The sequence below is a fragment of the Phacochoerus africanus genome, chromosome 6, assembly GCF_016906955.1.
Source record: "Phacochoerus africanus isolate WHEZ1 chromosome 6, ROS_Pafr_v1, whole genome shotgun sequence".
Classification (NCBI taxonomy): domain Eukaryota; kingdom Metazoa; phylum Chordata; class Mammalia; order Artiodactyla; family Suidae; genus Phacochoerus; species Phacochoerus africanus.
In genome coordinates, this window is record NC_062549.1 from 14491225 (window position 1) to 14509985 (window position 18761).

At 41.1% G+C, this 18761-nt stretch overlaps 1 protein-coding gene across 4 annotated transcripts in view; it reads right to left on the minus strand.

The window, feature by feature from the left end:
- The window catches only part of NSMCE2 (NSE2 (MMS21) homolog, SMC5-SMC6 complex SUMO ligase), a 242812-nt gene that overhangs the window by 186974 nt on the left and 37077 nt on the right, over nt 1-18761 (minus strand). For all 4 annotated transcript variants that reach the window (XM_047783268.1, XM_047783269.1, XM_047783267.1 and 1 more), the window contains exon 3: nt 3825-3931. In XM_047783268.1, the coding sequence (XP_047639224.1) occupies nt 3825-3931 (107 nt within the window). The remainder of the gene's footprint in view (nt 1-3824; nt 3932-18761) is intronic.

An 18761-nucleotide genomic window follows, 5' to 3' on the forward strand; every position in this document is an offset into this window, starting at 1 on the left:
AAATTCAGTCTTAGTTGTGGTCAAGGCACTCTGAAACTCTGACATCAAGAAAATTTTTTAAAAGATGTTCTCAACATGCAAGAGTGACTCAAGACAGAGAAGTTAATTATCACAATCCCCATATGGAGGCTCATTTGACTTTCACCTTAGATTAAATATCACCTCATGAGGAAGGAGTCCCCCAACCACCAATCATCCCCCCACAGATATTACTCCCCCTGAGTTATTCCCTGTCCTTGAATGCTTCACTCTGCCTTTGTGGTACACAGCACGACAGTCACTAAGTAACATCTGCATTGCCCTTACTTAAATGTTCGACTCCCTCTCCAGACTTCAGACATTCTGAAGGGGGGGGTCATGTGGGCTTTGCTGCTGACCTCCTATTTCTTGCACCTAGAAGTACCTGGTGCATAGGTGTTTAGAAAATATTTATTCAGTGAGTGTTTGAGCACAAAAAAGCCAGCCAGCAGTGCTCCTTCAAAATACTCAAATAATAAAAGCTTAGAAGTCACGGAAGGGAACATTAGGTCATCAAAAGCGCAGGTTCGGGACATCGCACTGTTCTCGACAGGGAACTGAGAAAAGTTTTCTCCCAGCACTGACAGCGATAAAAGAAGTAAGTGCATCATAGCCTATCTGTGTGCCATTTCACAGCTTTCAAAACACTTTCATCACATGTGTGGTCTCATGACTGAAAAGTCTCCAAAGAGTTCATACAGAATTCTTTGCAGTCCAACACCACAAACAAGAATTGTGCCAGGTATATAACCCATTTATCCTGAAAGTTTTTATAAATGACTTACAGGCTGTCTGGGAATTTTTTTTTTTTTTTTAAGTGCTCACTGCATAGCATTTCCTCTACAAAATAGCTGGGACAAAGTCCTATTAAAAAAAAGTTTTGGAGCACTAAAACAAACACTGATCCCAAATAAAATCTTCATGTATTGTAAAATATAGTAGCTTTATTTTCTCAAAGGACAAAGAACGGCAATCCGAGAGCTTCCACTGAATGCCAAAGGGACTTCGCAGGGATGGTTGGTAAACTGAGCCACACCTCTAGGGTTCCAAAGTGAACTTCTAAAACCTTCTCAGAGGTGTGTCAGAATCCTTTCTGTGAAGGTGAGAGCAGGAGAGAGACCTTTATTTAAATAATAAACTTTAATGCTTTTTGATGATGAAAAAAATTTTTTTCCAACTTTCTATGACTATATGAAAATTCATCAACAAAAAGACCTCAAGGTGGATAAAAATCTTGGCAAATGATACAGTAACGGAAGTACTGTATCTCTAAAAACGTCTGGCAGGGCAGAAGTTAAAAGGGACTCATATAGGTTCCTATCATCTGTATTTGGTCTTAATAATCAGACTTAAAACAGTCGCTTTGTCTTAGAGATCATAAATACCATATAACGTAATTTTACTAGCTTATAGCTAATCCTCTATGATACTTGAATTCCAGAGGAGGACAGTTCAAAGCCAATAAAAGTTTTATTTCAAAGCCCTAAAATAAAGCGAGCAAAGTACTTGTTTTTAAGAAAGATCCTGTTCCACCTTCCTAAGGAGTTTTGTTTAGAAGTCTGGGTTTGCAATAACATATTATCTTTATCTCCACCAAATTTTATGAACATCAAAGTGTTTGATACATAGTATCTAATCTGAGTGACATAATAATCTTGTGAAATAGGCAGACCAAGAATTTTATAGGTGAGGAAAGTGAGGTTCTAAGAGGTTAAGTTTCTTGACCCAGGATCATAACTTAGAAAATGGAAGCACAGGGGTTGGAAGAGTTTCTGATCTCTAGGCCATTGCTATTTTTAAAGAGTTGTACCGGAGTTCCAGGCCATTGCTATTTTTAAAGAGTTGTACAGGAGTTCCTGTCGTGCTGCAGTGGAAACGAATCTGACTGGGATCGATGAGGACCCAGCTTCCATCTCTGGCCTCACTCAGTGAGTGGGTTAAGGATCCGACGTTGCCATGAGCTGCGGTGTAGTTCGTAGACGTGGCTCGGATCCGGCGTTGCCGTGAGCTGTGATGTAGGTCGGCAGCTACAGCTCCAATTTGACCCCTAGCCTGGGAACCTCCATAAGCTGCAGGGGCGGCCCTAAAAAGACAGAAAACAAAAAACAAAAAACTTTCCTGTTTAGTAGGCTAGGGCTAATGGGATGAGGCCTCAAGATGAAAGAAATGCTGTTAGCTATTCAATGTGGATGAGGGGTGCTTTTACTTTTTCTTTCTTTTCTTTTTTATGAGTCACTCAGTTTTCTGAAGAAGGAAAACTTCATTTTTTTTATGTACAAATACCTTAAGTATCTGTGAATCCTAGAGTTTAATAGAAAAAAAAAAATCCACATTGAGTTAACTTCCAAAATCTGTTTTCTTATCTATAATATACACTTGCTGTTACATTTGCAAAACCTCAAGGTTAAAGATACAAAGGCCTATCAAATAACCTCCATAGAATATAAGGGTCAAAGCAGGATTGATCTAGATAATAAGACAACTCTGATCTTAAGGAAAAAACACACTTTATTCTATAAAGTCAGCCTTGTTCTTTTAAGTCAGTGGATTTCAACCCTGGATACACATTAGAACGAGTTTTGAAAAAACACTAGTGCTCCAATCCTGCTCCAAACCAATGAAATCAGAATCTCTTCAGTGTAGAGACTGTCCTAGGAGTCAGCTGAAGTTAAAAACCTTTGGTGTACGTGTTTTGCTATCCAGTTTCAAAGACTCCAACACGATGTCATTTTCATATTTTCCTACGGAAGAAATATTCACAGTACCAAGACTAACAGTCACAATGGCTAGAAATACCAGAATTTTATAAGTTGAATGAGTTTATTACTTGGATAGAAACAGACATTCTTAAGTTAGCCACAAATGTTACACTTAATAAATATTAACCATTAAAAAAAAAAAAGAATTTTAAAGAGAAAAAAAAAAACAGGGAAAAATGTATATAACCATGAACATATAACCATGCAATACTCATTTAAGTATGGCTTAGGTATTAAACCATATTAAAAAACTTATCATCCCCTGAGTAGTAGCCAAGCTTGTAAAATATTTGATTTTTGGAATTTTCCTATAGATATAAGTAAGAAAAGGCAAATAAAGAAACCAGAAGTACAAGACTTCTAATTACACAGGTACATGAAATCAGTTCAAAGGGGAGTTTCCACTGCTCAGAGGACAAAGCACTTCTCAGAAACATTACTGCAATCATATTGCTCATTTCTTACTCAACCCGGTACTGCTGAAAAGGATGTTGCTATGTTCCCACCTTAACTGCCTATGTGTTGTTCCTGTGACAGCCGGAGCCAACAAAGATAACTTTGGCTTCTGGAAAGACCAAAATGCCAAGCTTCTTTATTTTTAAACATGCTCTAAAACTCTTCCCTATTATCTGATTCTATGAATTTTGCAATAGCTGTATATTAGTTAAAGCTGGAGAATGAGTAACTAAACCTGGTCTAAATTGTATGCTTAAGCAAATATAACAATAAAAACAAGTTCTACGCAATTGTTGGGCATTTTATTTTAAAAACCACTCACATGTGAAGGAAGCTTAGACTAAAAAATGTGAAACCAAAAAAAAAAAAAAAAAAGCAAGGAAATCTAAAATAGATGTAATACCTTAATTAAACCCAGGTGGCCAATCTGGGAAAATATTTAAGATTCCTATCCTAGGAACTTCCTGATTAAGAAGATATTAATAGCTACTATGGTAAGGATAAGAAAATATTAAAGGAGAAGAATTTTGGTTTTGTGTTTCTATTTCTAAGTCAGCTGTAACCAAATATAACCGAGTGAGATAAACTTACATGGTTTATTGTAGATTGAACAGCCTTTAAATAATGGTTTAGTTCCCGATCCATGATTGCAAATTCAACCATCGCCTTATCCATACTGTACTCACTACTCACTTCAGCTGGAAAAAAAAAAAAATATTATTTTTCATTTAAAATACCGCATCTGGAAACAGCTGTACAATGTAAGTTATCAGTCAATGGTCTCTCTAAATGATTAAATAATTTTGTAAAGGTATTACATATTTTCAACATATGCCTGCCTCATTCAAAATTTGAAGAACACACCCAGTAGAAAAAAGCTCAAAGGCAGGAAGGGACAGGAGACTCCGGAGTTCCAGGCTGTGCCACTTACCCAGTTAACTTTAAACCAACACTATGCTTTTCTCAGCCTCAGTTCCCCTCATCCATTAAAGCTGCCCAGTTATATCTCTGCACATGAAACTCATAAGGTTGTCAAAGATCAAATAAGGAAAAGGAGTTCCCTTCGTGGCTCAGTGGTTAACGAACCTGACTAGAATCCATGAGGATGCGGGTTTGATCCCTGGCCTTGCTCAGTGGGTTAAGGATCCGGCGTTGCCATGAGCTATGGTGTAGGTCGCAGATGCAGCTCAAATCCCAAGTTGCTATGGCTGTGGTATAGGCCGGCGGCTGCAGCTCCAATTCGACCCTTAGCCTGGGAACCTCCATGTGTCGCAAGTGCAGCCCTAAAATAGCAAAAAAAAAAAAAAAAAAAATCAAATAAGGAAGACAGCCACTTCTAGTAATGGTAAGTTGGATTGGACCAAGCCTCCTAATGAAGAAAACTAAAATGGATAAAACAGGAAAAAAAAAAAAAAAAAACTCCCTATAAACAAGATAGTAAGAACCAACTAGGGCAAAATCTAGGGAAAATCAAAAAAGAAAAAAGCAGAATGCAGGACACCAAAGTCATATACCCTCCCCCAATAAGCTGGGTCCCCACTCCTCAGAATGAAGATGAACCACGAGTTATCGCATCCTGCTCATCCAGGCCGCTGCAAGGTTGGCCGTGGCCGCTGAGCAGAACAGGGAGAAGGAGGAGAGAAAACAAACCTGTTTCAAAAAAGCTGTGGCAACGAGCCAGCCTTTGCAACAAACCAGCCTTCCTGGATTGGCAGCCTGGGTTCCGCTCAGATGAGTGGTCCCAGGAACCTAAGCTCTGACCTTGGTGGGAGGTGGTCTCACAGTCAAAGTACCCACATGTACTCCCTCTGGAGAAGACGTTTTGGTCTGAGGCCTCAAATAACCCTACAAATAATTGTTAAGGAAAATGAGCAGACGGGGAGGGGAGGAGGGGAGGGGGGAGTTTAAACCAAAACCAAAAAACAAAACAAAGCAAAAAAAAACCTAAAACCTCACAAGAAAACAAGCCACCAAGAGTAAGAATCAGCAGAAACAAATCCCCAAACGTTCCAGATACTGGAATTATCCATCAGCCAGGGCACGAAACAACTCTGCCTAGTATAGTTAAAAAAAATTAAAAGACCCTCAGGGAACAGGGGACTATGAAAAGTGATTAGTAGATTGGAAAAGTAAGATAATATACTTAAAAGTGTTTTTAAACTGTTTTTTTTTCAAGCTCTAAACGTACAATTTAATAGATCAGGAAAAGAGAGGGAATACAGGATAATAAAAATGTTAACATTAAAAATGTGAAAAACGAAAATAAAACTGATATCCTTAAATCACGTTTGGAAATGCACAAAGACTCTTCATTCAGATACCTTAGTTCAGACAAATATCAGTATTTCTTGTCTACTCTGAAGAACAATACAACAGATCTTCTCAAAGTCATGAAATAAGGTAAAAGCCACTTATATTTGGCTTTTTTTTTTTTTAGAGCTGCACCTGCGGCACATGGAAGTTCCCAGGCTACGGGTAGAATCTGAACTGCAGCTGCCAGCCTACACCACAGCCACAGCAACGTGGGATACGAGCTGTGTCTGTGCCCTATACCAGCTCATGGCAACGCCGGATCCTTAGCCCACCGAGGAAGGCCAGGGATCGAATCCCCATCCTCATGGATCCTAGACAGGTTTGTTACCCCTGAGCCATGATGGGAACTCCACATTTGACTTTTAAGAAATGATTTTTTAGACCTTTAAATTAGGCTTTGGTTTTACAATAGTTGTGCTTTTCATAAAATATCTCCTGGGTTATTCTGCTTCTGCTATAATACCTCTTAGCTTCTAACACCCAGACTTCACAGAATATGCATATACCTCAATATAAGTTTTTTTTGTGTGTTTTTGAGGAGTGGGGAGGGGTAGTGTTTATACCTAAGAAAAATTTCTATTTACATTCCCCAAATTAAATGCAACATTTTAAACAAAACACTGTATGAGAAAGGTCTCGAGTCATATTCCAAATTAAACTATTAGATTATCAATCACAGATCGATGTTTTGAAGACGTCCAAACATCAACAAAGGAGATAGGTTGTTTAGCTGTTGCTGGTGCCAATGCCATATAGACAGCAACTGTTCATTAAAAAAGGTATTAATTGCTTGATGATCAGGAAGAGAATTTTAAACAATTTATATCCTAATAAGGATGGGTTGTGACTTACACAGGCATGTTACATTTCAGTAAGGTGGTTAGGGGTTTGAGACTGACCTATAATTTACTTTAATTTTTTTTCCCATTTGGTTTCATGCAAGCCTAGTTATCTAGTTATCTAGGTTGGTTTTTTTTTTGTTTTTTTTTTTTCCTCCCCCTTTCTTAGTGGACTCAGTATATTTTCTGGATACTGGATTCTGATACTGAGACCAGAGAAAAAGTTGGTAAAGCTGGTAACCTGAGCAAAGACCAAGAGCATAAACTGCTTTTTCAAAAACCCAATAATGAGAGGCGACTTCCAACTAAACACAAATCCACTAGAGGATGTATCTACTGGAGGTAAAAGGCCTTGAGGTATAAGAAATAAAATTTGTTGGGGCTTAAATCAATGGGAATTGACAGAATGTTGGCAACCTCCCTCTGGAATTAAATGTGTTAACTTTTGAAAGCACTTACAAATGTGCCTTTGACATTAAAAATGAGGTTTGCAAAGTAAGCAGGATGATCAAGGTCCCATGGAAAACAGCAAGGCTTGAGCCAGCCAGTGATCTCGAATACAAGGCCTTCCCTGCGAAGGAGAATGCCCGCGATGGCTGGGCCAATATTTGATGGCATGGAGCCTAAGGGAAGCATCTGCCGAGGCCAACTGTGGCTCACACGCAGCCTTGGCTCAGGCTCCAGGGCCCAGCGATGTTGGGGCAAGCTTGAGCACCCAAGTGCTGAACAGGGTAGCCTAAGGCAACAAAGGGAAGGCACCGGGAAAGAGCAGGAAGCTTCTCCGGAAAAGAACTGAGAACCACCCCACACCTGAAGTGATGCTCAGTCAGGTAAGTTCAAACTAAAGTCAGTGTTTTGGTCCACTGGGGGAAGGGGCTTGGAGGGGCCAAAGATGGAAGAAAGATCTAGAAGGGACTCCCACAGCGGTGTCTAGAAGAGAGGCCAAGAGAATATCCACATCAAGTAACTGCCCACAGCTATTTTAGATTATTTCTGTGATTCTTTTTGTCCTTGTTAACCCTTGTTTCCCTCTTTTAAAGGATGTTATTTATTTGTATTCCTGTGTTAGAAATACCAAGCAAAGAAAGGCACAGGGAATGTGCCCCATGCTGCTAATAAGAAGTGAGTTGGGGAAAGAGCATAGCTTTGCATGAGGCAGGCAAAAGAGCTAAATAAGTCCCTGAAGAACTCAGGAGGAAAAGAGGGATAAACACATAAACAGGGAACTAGCTGTTGACTGAAAGTGGCTGGGAGACAGGGAGGTGCCGAGGGACTGACCAGCCAAAGGTTCCCTGCCCCTTATTCCACCATATAGAAGCCCACTACCCCAATTCTCCCACTCTTACAGGGAAAGCCCTTCCTAGAAATCCACACCAACCAAATCCTACACATCCTTCAAGAGCTGAACTCAAGCCCTACCTGCTTTTTTTTTTTTTTTGTCTTTTTGTCTTTTTCTTTTTTGTTGTTGTTGTTGCCATTTCTTGGGCCACTCCCGCGGCATATGGAGGTTCCCAGGCTAGGGGTTGAATCGGAGGTGTAGCCACCGGCCTACGCCAGAGCCACAGCAACGTGGGATCCGAGCCGCGTCTGCAACCTACACCACAGCTCACGGCAACACCGGATCGTTAACCCACTGAGCAAGGGCAGGGACCGAACCCGCAACCTCATGGTTCCTAGTCGGATTCGTTAACCACTGCGCCACGACGGGAACTCCCCTACCTGCTTTTAATCTCTACCAGCCTACAAGGGTCTCAATTTATCTTAACATCTACAGTTGATACTTTGGCGCTTTTAAATATAAACGGTCTTGTCTTCTTATATGAATTTGTCTCACTTCTCCAAACAAACTTTAATCCATTGGAGGGCAAGAATGATGCTTTAATGCTCCTGGAATTCAACAAAGAATTACAGCAACTCTTTCTTCAAGATTCTTATGTGGCCATCATATAATAAATTTGAAAATCAAACTTTCACCAAACTACAAATTGCCCTGCCTCTGATATTCAATGGAATCAAAATGTAAAGAAGACATGTAATAGAAATTCATTTGCCTATTCTATTTTCATTTCACTTTTCCTATGGAAAAATGTTGGCACCAGTGCAGGGCGGGGGACATTATAAAAGTGATGTTAACCTTCACAGGATGACAATTTCAAAGAGGAAAATATTACTGTACACCTCTGCAAGCCTGGAAAGTGACTGCCATGATTAAAAATATACATATAATAATACTAACAGCTGTAACTAAGACTTGTGTTATGCGCCGAGATCGTACTGAACACAGTATTTACATTAAACCTCACAGCAACATTAAGAGATAGGTAGCTTTATCTCTGCTTTACATATAAGAAAACCGAAACACTAAGCAGTTGAAGTAACTTGCTCTAGGACACAAAGGTTGTGAGCGGCAGAGCTACGCCTCCAACTCAGACCTTCAAGGTGCAACATTTGCACACTTGTCCACCTGGACTAAAAGGTGCTTAAATACAAGAAGGACAAGCAGCTCCAACTCCTCCATGAATATCCAGGGAACAAACCCTCGGGGCAGGGGGAAGGAGAAGACTGCCATGGCCCTGAGCTTCATCTCAGTTCCAGGTGGCCTGTTCCAAGTAGGACACTAGCCAATGCCACTCAAATGCTAACAGGCCTGATCCAGGAAAAGCTTTTCCAAATTCCTAGCCGAGGAAACAGAGGACAAAAAGGAAATGCTTTTCCCCTTTGAGAAGATTACTAAATTTTAAGGTTGGTGAAGAGAGTGGTCTTCCCCGTCCACGAGGCTTACTGGAGGGGCTGTAAGAGCAATCAGGACACTCACTGAATGCCAGGAGAATAACCAAGTCAGCTCTAGCTGCTGGTAGGTCAACCTGCACCAGGCCAAGAACACCAGCTGCAACAGAGATGGAAGCAGCAGCCACTTGATGGCAGAAGCAGAGAAATGTTTAAGGGGAAGGGAAAGGGCCCTGGAAGGCTCCAGCTGGCAGAGATACTTCTGAGTGTCAAAACCATTTCCACTACCTATGCTTTTGACTGTCCTTGGCTGGCCAAGTGGGTTCTGAGTCTAGGAATATACTCATTTCTTCAATACGCTTTCATTCCCTATAATCGACCCTTGCTTATGTTAATCAAATGAACCTAAGTGATACCCTGCAACATACCTCTTTCAGCCAATGAGTGCGTGGGGCCGTCTCCTGGAGAGAGTGGGGAGGCTCGGTGAGAGCTGTGTAACACATCTGGCACACCAATTAAGCGAGTGCTCCAAGAAGTCAGTTCAGTAGTAGCTGAAATACAGCCCCCTACCCCCTGCCCCAGCAAATCAAGTCCAGAGGGTACAGATTATCTTTGATTTATATTATAAAAGTATAAGTGCTTCTGTGAGTACGCCAGTACCACAGCTGTCCTCCTGCAAATCTGGTTTGTCTGTACCCTGTGAGCCCGCTCAGCACTCTCCCGAACGCCGTGGGCTGCTAATAGTACCCAAAGAACTCAGAAAGTGTTATTTAGACCAGGAAGGGCCATAGAATTAAACCCATTCTTTAAAGACGGTTTCTGTTTCATTTAGCTTTTTCCTGTTCAGTGGTAAACCCTAAGAAAATACAAAGAATGATAATAACTGAAGGAGGGCTTCAGTGCTCTGATATTTACATGTATCTGAATGGATGCAGTTGGCCTGTATATGAGTCTCCTAAAGTCATACAAACGTGTAATTATGCGATCCAGGCAGCCATGCTAACCATGTCGCCTGTTACTCAACGTCAAAACGCTCTAACAGTGGTATTATAACTATTACTATTCTCTCTTTTGAAGTGTTGAATAAGGCATTGAAGTTACATGATCAGTAAAACATTAAGCAGAAATGGGTGATTATGTGTTGCAATCAAATTCAACTTAAAATTCATGGGACTTCAATGAGAGGAAGATGATAGCTGAAGCAGGAACAAGTAAGAACGCAAAATAATTACATGAAAACAATCAACGCGGGTTATCTTGAATATAAAAGACTAGGGCAAAATGAGGGAGAAGAGATAGATCTGAATAAGGAGAGGAATGGAGATTTAGCTATTTTTACAGATGTAGGCAGACTCAGGTGAGACACACTCCAGGTCCTCTGTGGCTAAACCATGCAGGTAGTAAGCCTGTAACACTGTGCTAATTCTTATGCAGCACAGTATGGACTCGTGAGCACTTATCCAGGGTGAGTTCCAAAATTGCCTAGTATCTATTCCCACCTTATTTGCTCAACATAACACCACAGTCTAGGTCACTGGTTTAAAAAAATGGAGATAGGAGTTCCTGTCGTGGCTCAGTGGTTAACGAATCTGACCAGGAACCATGAGGTTGCAGGTTCGATTCCTGGCCTTGCTCAGTAGGTTAAGGATCTGGCGTTGCCGTGAGCTGTGGTGTAGGTTGCAGACACGGCTCGGATCTGGCGTTGCTGTGGCTCTGGCATGGGCCAGCGGCTACAGCTCCAATTGGACCCCTAGCCTAGGAACCTCCGTATGCCATGGGTGTGGTCCTAGAAAAGGCAAAAAGACAAAAAAAAAGGAAAAAAAAAGAAAGAAAAGAAAAATGGAGATAAAGATCCTTTATCTCGGCTTCCCTAGGCCCAGGTGGGCGTGGTCAACAGACCAATCAGACTTTGGTTCCACACCAGCCACCAGTTCAGCAAGAAGGGAAGGTAACTGATGCCTCTAAGAGATGCAGCTTCTTGAGCAACTCTACTAAATAAGGTCCCTCCCAAGCAGTGTCTGTCCTAAGCAGCAGCCTAAGGATTACACTAGAGAGAAATCCTCTTCCCTGAGGCCCAGCCCTAAGGTTTGGGAAACGCAGCTGAAAAAGGTCCCGGAGCACAGGACCCAGCACCAAAGAAGTTCCCTCATCATCTGTCAAGTCTTCAGCAGATCTGCCTTCAGTGAAACGGGCGTGATGACACCTTCCCTCCTCAACCCCAGAGCACGGCCATCCCAGCTCCATGTCTACACCACCTCTTCACGCTGCCAGACGTCTTTCTGTTTTGCTAGGCTGTTGCCTATGATTTCAGCCACAGGATCCTTTTCCAGAATCTTCCCTCATCTCCCAAATAGGACCAAATGCTTCATGCCTCTAGGTCCATAAGCCCTCTTTACCTTTTCACTAAGACATGTGTGTGGGGGGGTATGCGTTAGGGTAAGGCACACCCTAAAGACAAATTTCACCTACTTATCCCTTCCAACTTTCTGTCCCTGATTCAAATGCAGTTTGACCTATGGCCAAGTTGTTTCCGGAAATTTTGTCCTAGACAAACAAAAATTAACAGAATCAGGTGCTTTTTATTCTAAGAAGTCATGTACAGGCATGTTGGAACAGGAACAATGTCAATTATACACAGTTGATTCAACTCCATATATTTTAATTTTTTATTATGGTTGATTTATAATGTTCTGTCAATTTCTGCTGTACAGCAAAGTGACCCAGTTATACATATATACACATTCTTTTTGTCACATCATCTTCCATCATGTTCCATCACAAGTGATTAGATTGCATGTATTTTATTTGTAAAATACCAAACCTTTAAGACAAAACAACCATTCAGTCTTCTTGGGGGGGCTGCTGACTCCAATTCAACAGGAATCACATGCTCAGGAAGGACCCGACAGATTTTCAGTGCCATAAAGTGCATATGTCCATTTTGGCAAGGAGGAAGGAAGGAGGCAGGCAGCTGCCAGATTATATTTTAAACTTCCTAGAAGAGGTGGCACATACAGTAGGGAGATTTTACTTTCTGAAACAGAGGACAAGTATTTTCTAATCTCTTCAAGTTAAAACTTGATTCTTCCATAATTTATAAGCAAGAAATTTCTCCTTTTCGGATAAACTCAAATAAATGACAGTATAAACTACATGGCCTTTCTCTCCCTCTATCCAAAAAAGCCCAAAAAGCCTTCCTCGTTTAAAATATAGCCCCGTCTCTAGCAACATATATTATACACACACCTACCTCTATGAGTGGACGTGTATGTTTTTCCTGGCAGCCTGGTATTAAGCAATCATTATATATTCATCAGGAGTCAAATTTAATGATTTACTGCTTGAGCAACATTTAATAGAAACTTGGTTACTTCTCACTACATTGTACTTTAGTCATCATTATCCCTTCACACGGATATTCATGTGGTAAAATTAAAAAATGAATCCACATTATATAACTGCCTCCCACCAGAAATAATAGTGAAGAGTGTAACAGTTTATGACACAATCTAGTAAGCAACTGGTTCTCTTATAAGCTCAGTGAACATGGGGAAATTTGTCGTGAAACATTGACCTTTATAACCATCTTTACCCACCTCTACGATTTTCTTATAATAATACAGAAGAGGGAAGTTGTATAATACAGGAACTCAAAAAGCCAGTTCTGGACTCAGTTTGCATTCAACTGGTTCTCTGGCTAAAGAATTTTTCCTAAACATTACTTTCTTCTAAGAGAGAAAGTGAAAGAGAGACTAACCGATTGACTTAAATGATTCTACCCCATGGAATTCCCGTTGTGGCTCAGTGGTTAATGAACCTGACTAGCATCCATGAGGATGCGGGTTCGATCCCTGGCCTCGCTCAGTGGGTTAAGGATCCGGTGTTGCTGTGAGCTGTGGTATAGGTAGGCAGCTACAGCTCCAATTCAACCCCTGGCCTGGGAACCTGCATATGCCGCCGGTACGGCCCTAAAAATGCAAAAAGACAAAAAAAAAAAAAAATTCTACCCCGAAGCAATGGAGACCATCTTTCATTATATAGACAGATATTTCCTTGGAATGTGTAGTTAATATTCTATAAACCATATGGTAAAGGTATAACTCAAAATATTGCTTTAAATAAATTCTGTGAAGAATTAAATTTATAATATCAGGGAGTTCCCGTCACGGCGCAGTGGTTAACGAATCCGACTAGGAACAAGGTTGCGGGTTCGGTCCCTGCCCTTGCTCAGTGGGTTAACGATCCGGCGTTAACCCACTGAGTTAACGTGAGCTGTGGTGTAGGTTGCAGACACGGCTTGGATCCCGCGTTGCTGTGGCTCTGGCGTAGGCTGGCGGCCACAGCTCCAATTCAACCCCTAGCCTGGGAACCTCCATATGCCGCAGGAGCGGCCCAAGAAATGGCAAAAAGACAAATAAATAAATAAATAAATTTATAATATCATAGAACTCAATCTCTGGATACAACCTAATCTCTACCAGTCATCAAAAGCACCACGAATCCCAGGCTTTGAGCATCTATCATTTTAAAACACATCCACAGATCTCTTTTGGCTATTACAAGGTCCTTTGAATCTTCAAGGTCAAGTCTGTCTTTTACAAGATTTAAATCCTTTTTCTACATCTTTCCTGTCCATTTGCTCCTAATTAATCTCTGGCAGACTGGAAGGAAAGAGTGAATTCAAGGCAGTGAGCAATATTTACAGCAGCATTTCAGCCAACATAATTTCTTTTTTTTTCTTGTTTTCTTGTTTTTTTATTACTCAATGAATTTATTACATTTATAGTTGTACAATGATCATCACAATCCAATTTTATAGGATCTCCATCCCACAACCCAGCACATCCCCCCACCCCCCCGAAATGTCTCCTTTGGAAACCCTAAGTTTTTCAAAGTCTGTGAGTCCAGCCAACATAATGTCAACTATGCCATTTCTCTCCGGTTTTCAAGTCCTTGGCTATGCCCAAGTTTCAGTGACAGTGTGAGGTCTGAAGGCCCAAGAGGCTTAAAGGACAAAGGCTGGCTTTGAATCCCTGGTTCAACATCAAAGCTCTGACATGAATTTATGGCAGTAAAGACAAAAGGGAGGAAGGCTTAACCCTCATGTGAACATTGAAAAAATTACAAACGGAATGTAAGTAAAGCACTCAACACGACGTCTTAAACACACTGGACTCTAAGGTAAACTATTTTACTATTAACTATGTGACTTTGTGATACTCTCCCAAAGAAACCTTTTATTTCACATAAGCTTGTATCTATTTTTTAAATAAAACAATTAACAAAAAACAATGGGTCAAGAAAAAGAAAAAGAAAAAAAACCCCTCCGCTTCCTTAGGAATTCCCATCATGGCTCAGCAGTTAACGAATCCAGCTAGTATCCATGAGGACGTAGGTTTGATCCCTGGTCTCATTCAGTGGGTTAAGGATTTAGTGTTGCTGTGAGCTATGGTACACGTCGCAGATGTGGCTTAGGTCCCACGTTGCTGTGGCTGTGGTGTAGGCCAGCAGCTAGAGCTCTAATTCGAGCCCTAGTCTAGGAACCTCCATGTGTCCTGGGTGGGGCCTTAAACACACACACACACACAAGAAAGAAAAGAAAAAGACAAACTGCCCTATGAAAAAATTAGCAAAGAGATATAAGTGGAAATCTTCTGAGAAGCTTATTCGATTGACCTAGCAGCCAATATTGAATTATGGAGTCATCTAGTCATCTCACTTTTTCAAATTAATAAAGCATACAATTAAAAAATTAAGCATATGGTAGAAAAATTCAAACAGTACAATAATGTGGTGTCTCCAACTTCCATATTCCCTCCCCAGAGGCAATCATTGTTATGAGGTTCTTGGGAATGTAATCCCACGGAAGTATTTTATGTAGGAGGCATCCTCTCTTAAAAAGGTCTAAAGAAATTAAGATATTTATAGAAGCAAAGAAACAAGAGATTTAAGATAGCCATACTTGGGGGGTTCCCGTTGTGCCTCAGCAGGTTCCAAACCCGTCTAGTATCCATGAGGATGTGGGTTTGATCCCTGTTCTTACTCAGTGGGTTCCGGATCTGGCGTTGCCATGAGCTATGGTGCAGGCTGCAGACATAGCTGCTGTGGCTGTGGCTGTGGCTGGCAGCTGCAGCTCTGATTCAGCTCCTAGACTGGGAATGTCCATATGCCACAGGTGTGGACCTAAAGAGCAAAAATAAAAAATAAATAAAATAGCCATACTTGGAGAAAACAACTTTCAGAATGCCTGACAATGAAAATCATATCAATATTTTCTCTGTGCCACAATCATCAATAAATGGGCCTGAACAGAAAGAACCATGAGTAGCTGCTTCTGTTTAGTGTCAAAATATCCATTCTAAAATAACATAAAGCCAAGAGTCCCCACTGTGGTTCAGCAGTTTAAAAACCCAACATAGTCTCTGTGAGGATTCGGGTTTGATTCCTGGCCTTGCTCAGTGGGCTAAGGATCCAGTGTTGCCACAAGATGTGGTGTAGGTCACAGGCGCAGCTCAGATCTGGTGTGGCTGTGGCGTAGGCCAGCAGCTGCAGCTTCAATTTGACCCCTAGCCTGGGAATGTTCATGTGCGGCAGGTGTGGCCCTAAAAAGAAAAAAATAATAATAATAAAATAAAATAACATAAAGACGAACAAAAATATCTGGGGAAAAAACATGAACATATTAAGGACAAGAAAAGAGTGATGCTAAACAAAGAATACAGTATGAGTAAGAGGGAACTTCCATTCAACAAAGACCGACCTAACACAGACCATGTGCCTGGCGCTGTGCTGGGTACCCTGGAGAGAGCTGTGAGCAAGGTAAACACTTCCCTCAAAGAACTCTTACAAATTTCCACTCTACACAGAAATTTCTAAAAAGCCCTGATAAGACTATCTGGCCTTTGTGTGGCTCTTGCTATTATGGCAAAGCTTGTTCCACTGCTGAACAGCTCTAATTATTTGAGTCGGTCCAAAGAGGGCTGATTCAGCACTTCCTAGAACAATCCTAGGCAATGACAACAATAAATCTGAATTGCTCTTTCACACACATTAACTTATTTACACCTTACAACCTCTGCATAGGGTGATTTTACTCTCTGCTTTATATGGTGGAGGAAACGGAGGCTCAGAGAGGTTAAGTAATGTCACTGAAGCCATGTCTCAATAGCAGGAGTAGAACTTGAACCCTTCTCCTCAACTCCAGACCTATAAAACAGCTACCTGCTGGGCTGCACAGAGTCAACTCTTCTAGATCACAGTCCCTCAAAGAGCTGAAGGACTACTGAAGGTGGCTATTAAATAACTTCTACTCTGCAGGTCTTGTGCAGGATAAATAATGATCATTGAGTTCCCACCTTCATTAAAATATGGATCATGTACCAGTGTCCTACTTTAAAGATGGACTCCAGAATAAAGAACAATAATAAACCCATGGGCTAACCAACTAAGACTATGACAATACTATTATTACATGTATACCACTGTGATCATGGGTTGACTTTGTCAATTTAAAAGAAAAAGAAAGAAAGAAAGAAAAGAAAGAAGAAGAAGAAAAAAAAAACCCAAAAAACCTCAACAGGAACTGTTATTAAGCCAGACCTCTCCCTTCCTGTATTAGTACCACTGAATTTTTCAATCTAAGGTTCAAAACTTAGAACATGTTTCTGAAATCTGGCACTCCATTTCATTCAGGAGGTGGAGGTCTTTCTGAATTTCAAAATGTCATCTAAATATCAGGTAACATCCCCTACTTTCTGTGATCCAGACAGTTGACAACCTTACCTCTCTTAGTTTTCTTTCAAGAAGTTAAATGATAGCTAACATTTATTGAGCATTTACTATGTGTCAAGACATTACCCTAAGCAATTTACATGCATCATTTCATTCATTCAACCCTTGCAATAACTGTGAAGACAACGCTATCATTCCTCTTTCAATGGAACTAAAAAACGGGCTCAGAGAGCTTTAAGTCCCTTGAACCAATGTCATGCAGATAAGCTGTGGAGGGAAGACTCAAATCAGGGCCTGTTAAGTAACAGAGTCCATTCTCCTAACTACGTCAACAATCATCACCGTTTGGGTATAACCCATTTCCCCGTCATCAGACCTTGCCAAATGCCTTCCTAAGATCTGTGCATATTAGATTAGAAAGAATCTCGGAGTTCCCGTCGTGGCGCAGTGGTTAACGAATCCGACTAGGAACCATGAGGTTGCGGGTTCGGTCCCTGCCCTCGCTCAGTGGGTTAAGGATCCGGCGTCGCCGTGAGCTGTGGTGTCGGTTGCAGACGCGGCTCGGATCCTGCGATGCTGTGGCCCTGACGTAGGCCGGTGGCTACAGCTCCGATTCGACCCCTAGCCTGGGAACTTCCATGTGCCGAGGGAGCAGCCCAAAGAAATAGCAAAAAGACAAAAAAAAAAGAAAGAAAGCATCTCTACTGAACCAGGGCAGTCGTGTTAGTTTAAAAAAAAAAAAAAATGCATGGGGGAAGAAGGGACGGTGGAGAGAAACTAGGATGATCAACAACCAAACATCAGGAGTTCTCCTCAGGGCGCAGAGGTAACAAATCCGACTAGGAACTATGAGGTCTTAGGTTCGATCCCTGGCCTCACTCAGTGGGTTAAGGATCCAGCATTGCCGTGAACTGTGGTATAAGTCGCAGATGCGGTTCGGATCTGGAGTTGCTGCGGCTGTGGCGTAGGCCAGCAACTACAGCTCTGACTGGACCCCTAGCCTGGGAACTTCCATGTGCCACAGGTGTGGCCCTAAAAAGACAAAAGACAAAAAAAAAAGAAAGAAAGAGAAAAAAGAATCAAGTAAGTTCATAAGATGAGACAGCAACTCAAATACGGTTAATGAACAGCAACTACCTTAAACCAGCATATTACTGAGCTCATTTCAAATAAATTTAAACCAAGAAAAAGATTACAAATGGGATCAGCCCACTTTAAAAGAGAAAGTTAATTAAGGAACACTTTAATTAAACAAAAATTGAGTCCTCAAAAACTATACACGTAAGTTCAGGGAGACCTAAGAAGTTCACTAGAGCATAAGACCTACAGAGACAGGGACTGTGGTCTCTGTTATTTCCCTGCCTCTCATGTGTTGGTGTCAGGGAGAAGTATTTTGTTCTTTAAGGAAGGCGTGGAAGGACCACAGTCACAAGAAGAGGGAACAACTGTATTTCATATTCCTATCTGTTGAAGGATAACTTCTATACTAATCATTTGGGGGAAGCAAAATATATTTGATTTCATGAAAACAGTGGCGAATCAATCTGTTAAAAGTTAAATCACACAGCTCCAGAAAATAAGTCTATCATAATTTAGTACATTATAATAACTGTCCCATTCCATCAGCATTTTTCCTTATGTTTGTATCCCGCATAGTGAGAGATCCTGAAAGATGGCTCAGAGATTTTCTAAGCTAATTCTTCTTTTTCTCATTACTTGTCATTTCTCAGATTTTTTTTTTCCACTTTACCTGACTTAAATCAGTAGTGACTGCCAAGACAGTTTCTGTCATGCCTTCTTCAAGGGTCTCTTTACTAAAGAAAGAATAACTCTATAAACACATCTATCAACTAGAAACGCCTCAGAGAACTCTTCGATGGATGAAGTAAACTACTCCAAGCCAATTATCACCCACTAA